This window comes from Cryptomeria japonica, chromosome 5 (genome assembly GCF_030272615.1).
Source record: "Cryptomeria japonica chromosome 5, Sugi_1.0, whole genome shotgun sequence".
Classification (NCBI taxonomy): Eukaryota; Viridiplantae; Streptophyta; class Pinopsida; order Cupressales; family Cupressaceae; genus Cryptomeria; species Cryptomeria japonica.
The window spans coordinates 731,637,865-731,649,748 of NC_081409.1; the positions used below are offsets into that span (position 1 = coordinate 731,637,865).

The 11,884-nt window shown below is 38.0% G+C and overlaps 1 protein-coding gene across 1 annotated transcript in view; it reads right to left on the minus strand.

The window, feature by feature from the left end:
- LOC131069288 (uncharacterized) overlaps positions 1–10,662 on the minus strand; it is a 122,620-nt gene extending 111,958 nt beyond the window's left edge. The window contains exon 1 of the mRNA XM_059220931.1: positions 10,152–10,662. Within this exon, the coding sequence (XP_059076914.1) occupies positions 10,152–10,504 (353 nt within the window). The 5' untranslated portion in view covers positions 10,505–10,662. The remainder of the gene's footprint in view (positions 1–10,151) is intronic.
- Between the last annotated feature and the right edge of the window lie 1,222 nt (positions 10,663–11,884).

Below are 11,884 nucleotides of genomic sequence, written 5' to 3' on the forward strand. Positions count from 1 at the left end.
CCACTCCCAACTATGTCCAAGGAACAAAGATTTTGGTTTAATCAAGGAAGAAAATAGTGCTTATGGGAAATTTCGCTCTGGACCCTTTGGAAGGGTCAGGAGCGAAATTTGCCCTTTAGGTTGATTTCACACTTCTTTTCCTCTCAACTCACCTCCAACTTGACCTATCCAATCTCTTCTCACCATAATCAAGTCAATTTGCCATCTATTTAACTAGAAACAAGGTCTTTTTAATGCATTAGGCAAAATAGAGAGTTAAGTTGAGGATTTCGCTCTGGACCCTTTGGAAGGGTCAGGAGCGAAATTCTTCCTTTAGGTTGATTTTCACCACTTCATTGCCTTAAACTACCTTTCAAAGGCAATAATGCATCAAAGCCTTCCCAACCATGCCTTAGAAGTCAAAAATCTTGGTCATAACAAGGAGCAAATAGGGGTTATGGGAAATTTCACTATGGACCCTTTGGAAGGGTCAAGAGCGAAATTTGTCTTTGAGCTCATTTCACACCCCCTTTCTCCTTTCTTTGCCTTGGATCTAACTTCTCAAACCTTCTTCTATCATCATCAAGTCATCTTACCCTCAAAGTGATGTTTACTTCAAGGTTTTAGTGAAGAAATAAGGTCTCCCAAGAATTTCGCTCTGGACCCTTTGGGAGGGTCAAGAGCGAAATTCAAGCTTAGGCTCAAATCTTGACTTCATCTCCAACCTTTCCCTATCAAAACAAGAACTTTGCTTTCACAAATGCCTAGGACAAGGATTAGTTCATAGTTTTGGGGAAGGTAGAATGCCTTATGGAGAAATTCGCTCTGGACCCTTTGGAAGGGTCACAAGCGAAATTTCTTCTAGGCTCAATTCACCTCAAATTTGACTTGGCTTTGCCTTAGACTTGATCCTAGATCCATTTCCTTCCATATCCTTGCAAATTTGTTCAACCATTCAATGACTTAGTTGAAGAATTAGGTCCTTTTGGGAAATTTTGCTCTGGACCCTTTGGAAGGGTTAAGAGCAAAATTCATGTTTTAGCTCACATCTTTAACTTTTTCTTCAAATTTTCAAGCCAACTCCTTATGATTACATCTCTCCAAGCTCGTTCATGCTAGCATTCGCCTTCCAAGCCTATACTTTGATCACTGGCTTCATTCAATTGACTTTGACTCGACAAAAGACAAGACTCTGGCCAAAAAAAAACTTACAACCTTGACTCATCCTGACTCAAACTTCTCTTCTTTGCAAAATATACATTTTCCATCTTTCAAAGGCAAGATCCCTCTAAAATTACATCAAGGCTCTAGGCACAAAACAAATGACTTTCCCAAGCTTAGGTCAAATTTGGCTTTGAAAAGAACCCTAGGCAAGCTTTGTGAAGGAAACCGTAACTTACCCGGCCAAGGTGACCACTAACTCACTCAAAACACCTAGCAAGCAGAGAAAAAACTAAGCTAAGAGAAAGCAAGACCAAAAAAAAGAGAGGGGTCCCCATTTTGATGGGGCGATGTGTGAAATGGTCACGATAGGTAAGTACAGCAATCTATCAGTGCAAGCCTTTGAAATCGATCTCTTTCTCATACTCAGCAATATTTGTGATATAATCAGCGACACTTGAAGCATTATCAATACTTGGTGAATCAACTCTCCTTTGTGACTGTGTGTTCTACTCCAACAATATATCAACAAAATCTTCAAATACCTCTGATCCTCTGACTATGACCTTACTTCAATGTAATGTATTTGTCCTTTACCCAAGCACGTATGTCTAGGAGTCCATAGCTCTCTACACGAGAAGCACAACTTTTTCCTTCAAAGTCATTCCTGCATTCCTCATCCTTGTTTGGTTTAGGCAGTAGCACCTTAGGTTGAGGGAAACTCTTATGAAGAAGCTTTTTATTTAGCATCAGTGGTGCATTCTTGGAGTAAAATTAATTTTTGGTCACTAAATCCTACAAATTTAGAGCTCTATTGATGGCCTCTTCCAAGGGATGAAGATCAAATGCCCTTACCAAACCCTTGAGTGGTTCAGATAGACCCTCAACAACAAGAACCTATTGTGACATTTTCACAAATTGCCCCATTGCAAATGGGAACCTGTTGATGCGTGTTTTATGCACATAACATTTCAGAATAAAATACCAAGGTAATTTACCCTCTTGGACAAAATCACCTCAGATGCTAAGGCTAAGATCAACTAAAATGATTCCAAGGTTTCTACATGTCCGGTCTTGACGAGTGGGTAACTCAATGGCTGATGTGAATTGTTGTGTTCACTTGGGGACTTACACAAATGTTCAAATTATCTTCTTTGATCGTGAAAATGCGGAATAGGTGTGCTGACAACTTAAAATTTGGCAATGTAGCTCTAAATTTTGATTTTACCAAATTTACTAAAAAAGGGGGAAAAGGAATAGGGTTCAAGAAATCTATTCTAATCCTAGGAATGTAGGAAATGATGAACAAATTAGGTGGAATCGAACTAGGCAAGGTCTCACAAACAGGCATTGACACAAGCTTAGTGCAATCATCTAAGGTATACTTATTGATTTTCTAACTATTACCATCGCACATTGACACCATCCAAGTTGACGCTTGTCAAGGAATGCATAATAATTGAAGCTAAGCTTACTCAAATTTCCAATTGACCACACAAGGCGCACTTACCAACGGCAAGAGGCTAGTGGTATGGATTAATGATTCCACACAAATATACTCAACAAATCTTCCACTCAATCTAACATACATGAAAAGAAAATTCTAATCTAACTTTCTAATTTAACTTGGAGGAATTGAGAACCCTGAATGCAAAACAACATTTGAAGAGCAAAATCACCAACAATTGAACAATGATATAGATTCAAATAGCTGCAGCATATACCAAAAATTCTACAAAAACTCTCTTACAAATGAGAGACAAGGGGGTATATATAGAGTCTCATACAAAATGGATGGCCAAGATTAAAACTAAATCAAGGGCCAAGATCGTGCCAACAAAACCCTAGAATTGCCCTAATTAGGGTTTCCATCAAAAATGGTGCCACCAACATATGGCCCAATAAAAAGATACCTAGTCATCAAATAAGGAATCTTCCAAAAGATTCTTCCCTACAGCTCTCTCTTTCCTAGCATACTCCAAGAATCTAACCAATATAGAATCTAACTCCTCCATGGAAATGTTGGGTAAGGTATCTTGTTGTAAATCAATCACGTCCAACGTATCCGAGCAAACATCCAAAGTGTTCTCCCAATCTGGCATGAGCTTCTGCGAACTATGAACATGAATCAACAAAAAGACCAAATCATCTATCTGACTCTTCTTCAAAGAGTCTAACTAGCAAAAATACATAAGTTTCATCTTGTCTCTTAACTCTGCTAAGTGTAAACCACTTGCATCACTAACAACTACGCCCAACAACTCCTCAATTGAGGCAAAGATCTTCAGCTGAATGTCATGAATTGATCCTTCCATCTCTGTACAACTCAACTGGGCACTCTCAAAAGTTGATTTCTTCATGGCTAGTGAACAATACCAACCATGGAAATCATAAGTTTCATCTTGTCTCTTAACTCTGCTAAGTGTAAACCACTTGCATCACTAACAACTACGCCCAATAACTCCTCAATTGAGGCAAAGATCTTCAGTTGAATGTCATGAATTGATCCTTCCATCTCTGTACAACTCAACTGGGTACTCTCAAAAGTTGATTTCTTCATGGCTAACGAACAATACCAACCATGGAAATCATATATGTCTCCACTATGCACAATGTTCTCCCTGATCAATGTGGACTTTGGAATCTTCTTCAAAGCTCCGAGGCGTGGAATAGTCTTCTCCTAGATAGGCCGGAATTCTTCCCAAACTCCCTCCAAATACTGGATTCTAAACATGAGCCCTATTGTCCTATCATATGCCTGGACAAACTGAGTAAAAAAATCATCTGCTTGCTTTCATGCACTTTCGATCCATTTCTCCACCTCTGAGAGTGTATCTCTCACTGCCTCATACTGTGAATGTCGTCCACGATCAACTACGATAGGGGAAATAAGGGTGGGATTCTCACGCCTTATCCCTGCAATGTACTCTTTAAGTCTGATTTTCTCTTCTCTATACATCTCTTTTTCTTCAATCTCTCTATCCAATCTTGCACTGATCGCCTTAAGGTTATCACCTACCTCCTAAAATTCTTGCTCTCTTGTAGTACGGCCAAGGGCAACTAAAGTAATCTAGAAATCCATAGAGGTAGCAATGTCCTCCGTGACACCTCCAATAGGAACAGCCACTTGCGCAATCCGCATTCCTATCTCATCTCTAGCTATGTGTGACAAAATCTCAGCTCTCTTTGGTTCTTTTTCCTTATTGCTCCTAGCTAAGTAGTCATCAATGTCGTCAATATGTTGCACTTCTATTATTTTCTTACTTTTCTCCATACTCTTCATCAACCAATCAGGAATAGCGGCCATCTCCATACCATCATCGAGACACATCTCTCGATCAAGCCCTCTCAATGCCAAGATAACATCATCATCATCATTTGGATTGCTCCTAGTCAAATCATATACTTTATTTCCCAAACTAACCTCCAAAAGGACAGTAGGGGATCCTAGTTGATCATCATTCTCATTTGGTGGAGCAAATGTCGCTATGGCATGTAAATCCTGAACATTTCTGACAATATCACTGTGTTGGAACATTGTTGGGTCTCCTTGTTCTGTTCTGTCATTTCAATTTCCTTGATTGATGAGACGGTGAGAGGGGGTGAAGGAATGGGAGACAAAGGAATGGTAATCTTTTGTTTCTTCTTCTTGACTTCCTCAATCTTCTTCCCTCTAGACTTGACTTCTCCTGGTATGTTTTTCCATCTCTTGGGAGCTTGACTCTCTTCATCTGCATGAATCCTGACATCACTGATAGTCCTCTGATCATCCTTAGAAGCGGATTCTTTCGGTTTCATCTTTTCATAAGTGAAGGAAACACCCATATCAACTAACTTATTCATTTGAATATCTACCCATGCTCGGGAGAAACTCAAGACTTCTCTCACCAATATCTTCAAATCTATTTCTTCTGATTTTGACCAATTGGGTAATAAGATCGCCTTCTTCATTTCATTTTCATATTGTGGATGCGTATGATCTCTATCATCTAACACTTGATCAGGAATGAGGAAAAGTCCACACTTCCTCATAAAATCCAATGACATTCTGGACCACATTCGTCTCTTTACTGCCTGCTCGTCCATCAAGTTGGCCCAATAATATTCTATGTCTACTTTATGGATGAACTTCTCTCCCCTGATCCTTCGAACTTTCTTATCTGGATCAAATCTTTCTCTTTTCTTGTAGGTTGAAAATCGATAAAATGCAAGCTCATCACTCACTATGCTGGCGGCCGAGGCGGACTGGCAAACCTCCAACGTTTTCCCAACTGAAATAGGGAATGTCATGCCTGTCCTGTGCTTCTCTTTCTGAATGGAATCAAACTCTAGAAGTTGTCTCACCACTTCCAACAAGATCATTCTGTCGGACGGATACCTAGGAAGCCGGTAGGGTTCGGATTGAAATCCATGAATCCTGAGGTACGTGAAAGTGGAAAACCAAATATACCACGATCCATATTTCTCTATCAATTATGTTGCTTCTTTGGACAACCTCCTGTGGATTCCACCTTGTAGCATCTGCGTGATGTACACTATGAATACATCATTCACTCTCTTGTAATCTTCAACTCTATACATGTTCAACTGTGGGTAGCACTCGTAACTCCTGAATTGTCCTTGTCCATTCTCGACTTCACCTCTGCATATCAATCTTTTGTATGTAACAAACCATGCAAGCAGGTACACCAGGTAGGAAGTCATGGTAAATGACTTGGACCGCTCTACATTCCTCAGCTGAAAGTCCAGATTGCCACTTATAACTCTAGACCAGTTTATTAATGTTCCTCTTAGACAATCTTGGATGAAATAGAACATCCATCCATTGTATATTGCACCCTACGACATTCCCATCAATCGGTTAAGCAGGAATACTAAATCACTATATTCTTCTTTGAAATTTGTGCACATGAGTGTCTTGGGAGCCTTGGAATGATGTAGCCTAGGCTCAATCATCCACTCCTTATTCACTATAGCTTTACACGCATCCATTTTCTTCTTATATTTGTCTTCATATTCATCTTTAGTTACATCCTTCATGTCTGCTCCACGTGGAATTTCGAACACTTCAGCAATCGCATCCTCAGAAAGGTGGACAATGACAACACCCTTAGGAGTCTTGATCATTCGAAAGCGAGGATCATAACATCGTGCACACTCCAGGATAAGTTCACTACACTGTATGGATTGTGGAAATCCAGCGGCTTGGAAAATGCCACTCTTCATAATATTCACATAGGCTGGGAAAGGAATCTGGCTTCCAATTCCGAACATCCACTGTCGCATTTGTTTCAAGTTCAGGAAATGCATGTTCGTGTCCGTAATCTCCTTCCATCTGGACGACATCTTGGATTCAGGATAGAATCCAGTCTCTAGTATCTTATGATGCTCTCTCCTTTCCTTAAGTCCGGACTTCGACATCGCTCTTGTACGAAGCTCGAAGTTAACACTTAGGAAGTTAGCATTTAGACTTAATTAAGGTATGGAAATCAAGAAAGTAGTCCACACTCTAGATAGATTTCAACAAGTAAAATACAAAATGTGACAAAGTTAGGGTATGAAACCCTCATAAAATCAACACTTCCTTATACTTAGAAATTTTGTGCAAGTCAAAGTGCAAAAGAGTATACCGGATCAAGAGTGACTAGGGAAAGACGTGAAAGATTGTGTTTTCACACGAAAATATGTCTAAGGACACCTTCCATAGTCAACAATGGAGGTCAACAAAATCTGAAGACAACCTGCAAATTAACTTTTAAAGCATGTTGCAATCACTTAAATGTGCATGAATTTGATGAAAAACAAGTCAAATCCGGGAATAATGGTATGGCTGGTAAGAGTTAAATTTTCTGAGGACAAGCAGCCATGGCGAAGTTGCAGACCTGTAACAGCCCTCAAATGGTCAAGTGATTGACTGAAAATGACCTGAAAATGCTCCCAAAGATAAATCGCTAAGGTTGGAGTTCGCTGGGCAATGAAATTTAAGTCTGAAAATTGATAACCAGCCAACAATGGAGGCTGAACCAACTGCAATAATGGTGTCAAGACTCGGATCTGAAGCAACATCAGCAAGTAGGGAATAATGGTGACCACCAAACATGAGGTAATCCACCCAAAAATGGCACAAAACTCTTGCTAAATCAAAATTGCATTTTTCCAATCATGGCGCCAAACACTTCAAGTCTGAAAATGTCTTCAAAATTTACTTCAATCTGCACACAATCTGCTAACAATGGAGGTCAACCAGCAAGCAATGATAGTGGTGTCAAGGAAAATAACCAAAGTTTGTCAATACCAAAAACGCCACCCTTCACCAAAATCGCCAAACACACCGAAAATAGCACCAAACTTGGAAAATTGTGGCATTAAGCCATTAATGGCAGCCACCAAAAGGTTGCTAATCTGGACAAAATGGAGAAGAATGGAGTCTTCAACCAATCGCTTCACCAAAATTCACCACTAAGAGAGAAAATCGCACTTGCATGGAAACACCTGGCAAATTCAATAATAAAATAATGCTGGAGACTCCTCTCTTAAACTTGCTTTCATCCCTTACTTTCACCACACAAGCAATGTGGGATAAAAAACTCAATCTTATACTTGCCTGGCAAAACAATTTGCTTCTAGAAGGTTCAAAACATTAAATGCTTATTGCAAATTATTAATTGTTTTTATATTTTTTAAATAATCGTTACCTTTCATTAAAAAATAATTAAAATGGGGCTCACTTTATTAAAATATTGCAAATTAAATCAAAATTTGAGCCTCTAGGGAAAATTGATTTGAGTAGGGATTAGAAAATCCCAATAAAATTCATCAAAATGCACACAAAATGGGCTAGGGGAAAATCGATTTGAGTGTGGAATAAAAATTCCGGACAAAAATCACTTCATTCATTCAAAATACCCCTTTGGTGGAAAAACGACCTCAGTCTGGATGAAAATCGGGACTCAAAACCAATAAAAAATACTCTTAGTGGAAAATCGACTTCAGTCTAGAATGAGAGTCTGCACAAAAATCTTCAAAAAACTTGTCACAAATGACCCAGTGGAAAATCGATCTAGGTGTGAAATCATGACAAACATCATCCGCAATCCAATCCACACTCCCCGGTGGAAAAACGTGGGTAGTCAGGATAAATCCTGACACTTAATCAAAATTTAGCACTTCCAGGGGAAAATCGACCCTAGTGTGGATTCACAGTGGTGGAAAAAAGATGCAAGTATGGATTTCAGAAGAAATCCATGTCCAATCCAGATTTTGAGTGGGGAAAACCATGGGTAGTTAGGAATATGAAGGGAAAAGCACCTCTAGTATGGAATTTTGACCTTCTAACCCTTAGAATATGAATTTCATCCGGAAAATGATGATTATTCCACTCGGAATCACTAGAAAACTTCAAAATTCAATAAAACTCATTTGGACTTAGGCAAATTCCCCAAAAATTTGAGCGAAAAACAAGGAAACTTGTCGGGATAAAGTGCAAAATCAACTTGAAAAGCTTCCTAGGAGCAAGAAAACAACTCCAAAAGGTCTTGAAATACCTTAGCACTTTAATATCACCGACGTGGACGTTCAAAAACACGTTAACGCTCAAAGGGGTCAACACTTAGACAAAACTAGGATCATTTAAAATCTAAACTTTACGCGTTTGATAGGCATGATCAAAACTCCGAGACTCGGGCGCAAGGGAAAACAAAATTGCCCACAAAGCAGCCCAAAACCCTAACCTAAACACGTAGACAGCAGGAAAAGAGGGGGTCATGTTAGCAATGGGGCGATGTGTGAAAAGGTCACAACAGGACCCCACTTTTTTTCTCATTAGGATGGTTGTTTTTGCTTAGGTTAGTTAGTCTTGCATAGCTCGGCAATAGTTTCGGCTCCTAGCTCTTAAGGAAGGTGATGTCTTGTCCATTAGAAATGGGTAAATTAAGTTAGGAGTTCCTAGGTTGAGATGTGGAATGAAGAAATTTTCAAAGGATTTAATCTTAAGGACAAAATTCATTTTGAGGTGGAAATTCACCTCTAAGTCAACCTGAACTGGCATACCCTGGAAATAAGTGCCAAATATAAAACCGTGTAATACAAGCAAACTAATCACGGAAAGCAACGGTCCAGAGAAACAAGGACTTGTTCTGCATCGGAGTTGGGAGGAAAAGAAAGGCTGGCATCCTCATCAGTCACCATGAAAGGGCCAATGTCTGACGATGACCTGGGTTAAAGAGGGCCTGCCTGAACAATCCTAGAAGCTCTTGAAAAGCGTAAAGATTCCAAAATTTATCGTTAAAAAGGAAAAAAGCAGGCTGTGGTCTAGCAGTAAATTTAAAATATGGGAGTCGCTTACTGCTATAATGACTCGCGATCAAAATCTAGCAGCCATCCCCCGGAATCCGAGATTAAAATAAGTAAAAACACTCTCACATCAAGCTCAACTTAAATAGATGATATAGCAATCTGAGACACTGAAACCCATATGGAATATCCCTCAACACAGGTACGCTCCTCCTAAATGAATCAACCATCCAATAACAGAATTATATTCATTATAACTCAATTCCAATTCAAGTATGTTAAACACCTAAACGCTTGCACACTTCGTATCCCTAACGCAAAATGATTCAACATTTTTAAAAAATAGGGTTTGTTCACAGTGTTGCCTTTGCGGTGGAAAATTCTCCGATTAAAGCCTAACGTAATAAAAAAAGTTAACGGATGCTTCTGCACCTAAAAAATAAATAAAAGTAAACATATGGCATAAACCTAATGAATAGTAACAAAATAAAGTATAAAGATATATATTAAAATCCCACTTCAAATTGATGTGAAAAATGGGCTGTATATGAAATTCTGGTGAGCTTTAAATTAAGGATCGCTAGCTTTTTCAATCATTTTTTTCTTCGTCTATGGTCCCTAAGCCTAGTATTTATGAAGAAGAAAGATGAGAAAAGAAAACCCCAATTAAAATGGGCAAAGAATTTGAACAGGGCAGCTTTAAAATTTTAAAATATTACCTCTTTTCTGCAGCAATGGGAGAAAGTTTTTGGGGAATGGTATAGGTAAAACTCCTGGTCCTATTAGTCTTGTTGGTAAGATCCTTAAGTGTCATCACCTGCTGTGTGGATAATAATAATTCTTCTTCAGACCTATCTTCAGGCAAGCCATAAAGCTCTATAAGAGACGCCCCTGCATTCACTATTTCCACCCGCTCAATAGGCTTTGGAGGGTCTGTTTCAAGAACCAACCATGCTTCCTCTGAAGGTTCCTCGGTCTGCCAAATTCTGTAAAGTTCTTCTCGCACTACATTGTCTGCCTTGTGTACAGGCGACTCTGATGAACATGACTGCACTTTCCATTCTCCACCCATTGCAGAATTTTATATCATGTCGCTCTCATCACTATTTCTTATTCACAGACTTACAAATTTCAAAAACAAACACCTATTCCTATTTTCAAATTACACACGAAGGTTGAAGAAATTTTTTGGTTGTATCGTAGAGGAGAAGAAATTACTTGACCGACAAAGTTCAATGGGATAAAAATAATTTAATATTAACATGTTCGGGGAGAATTTCATATTTTTAAGTGGTTATGAGAAAAGAAATATTCAATATAGATTAAGACGTTACATGGAGTACGTAAAGATGCATGTTTTGTGATTTTCGGACACCTGCATTGTTCCTGTTAGTCCGAGGGATGAGCTTTAAAGCTTTTCAATTATATAATTTGTGTATATTTTTAATGTAAATTTGTAATGGTAAATTTTTTAATGCAAATAGTTTAATAAATTATATAATAATAAATGGTATAATTTGGTGTACAGTTGAATTTATTTTTAGATTTTTTATATATTTTTATTTTTATATATTTTTATGTATTCAATATTTTTTCATTTTCTTTTATACATTTTCTTATATATTTGATATTTATTACTGTAGACGTATAAAAATGACCATACTCCTAAATGAATATTTTATGTTCATTTCCCTATTTAATTAAATCTAATTTAATTAAATTATCCACATTCTTCTATTTTATTAAGTAAATTACTCAATTTATTTAAATAAAATTCACTATACCATTTAATAAATAAATCATTTTATTCAATTAAATCCCCCTAGCCATTTTAATTAAATTCAAATTTAATTAAATAATTATCCTAAATTGAATAAATCAAATTTATTTCATTGCAACCAAATTGAATGAAAATCAAATAATTCAATTTAATCCTATAATTCCCCATCCACTTGCAAAATCCCAAACCCCTTCCTAACCCCTTCTAGAATATTCTAACCAATTATAATTAACCTAACCCTCCTCTAAACTTTGTCACATCCCTAAGCAAAGGGAGGTCACTTCTCAAATGGCCCAAAGTCTTGGATAACCATTGAAGGTTTTCAACCTTCAACCACCAAAACCCCCAAAGTCTTTGAAAACCATTGAAGGCTTCCAACCTTCAACCACTTAATCCTCAAAGTCTCCAATAACCATTAATGGTTATTTCAAACCCTCCCACATGGTTAAAACATTTGTTTTGACTCAACCTCTACCCAACCCAAGGGTCTCATCAGGTCATTAATGCTTTGACCATGATTATCTCTTAATTATTTGCACAAAGGTTTATCTTTGGATTAGATCCTAATTCGGTGGGTAAACCTAACTTAGACTTGACCCTTAGCCTTTAGATAACCATGAGGTCTCCTCAAGCCTTTAATGCCTCCAACCTCTTCTTTCAACCCAATCCTAT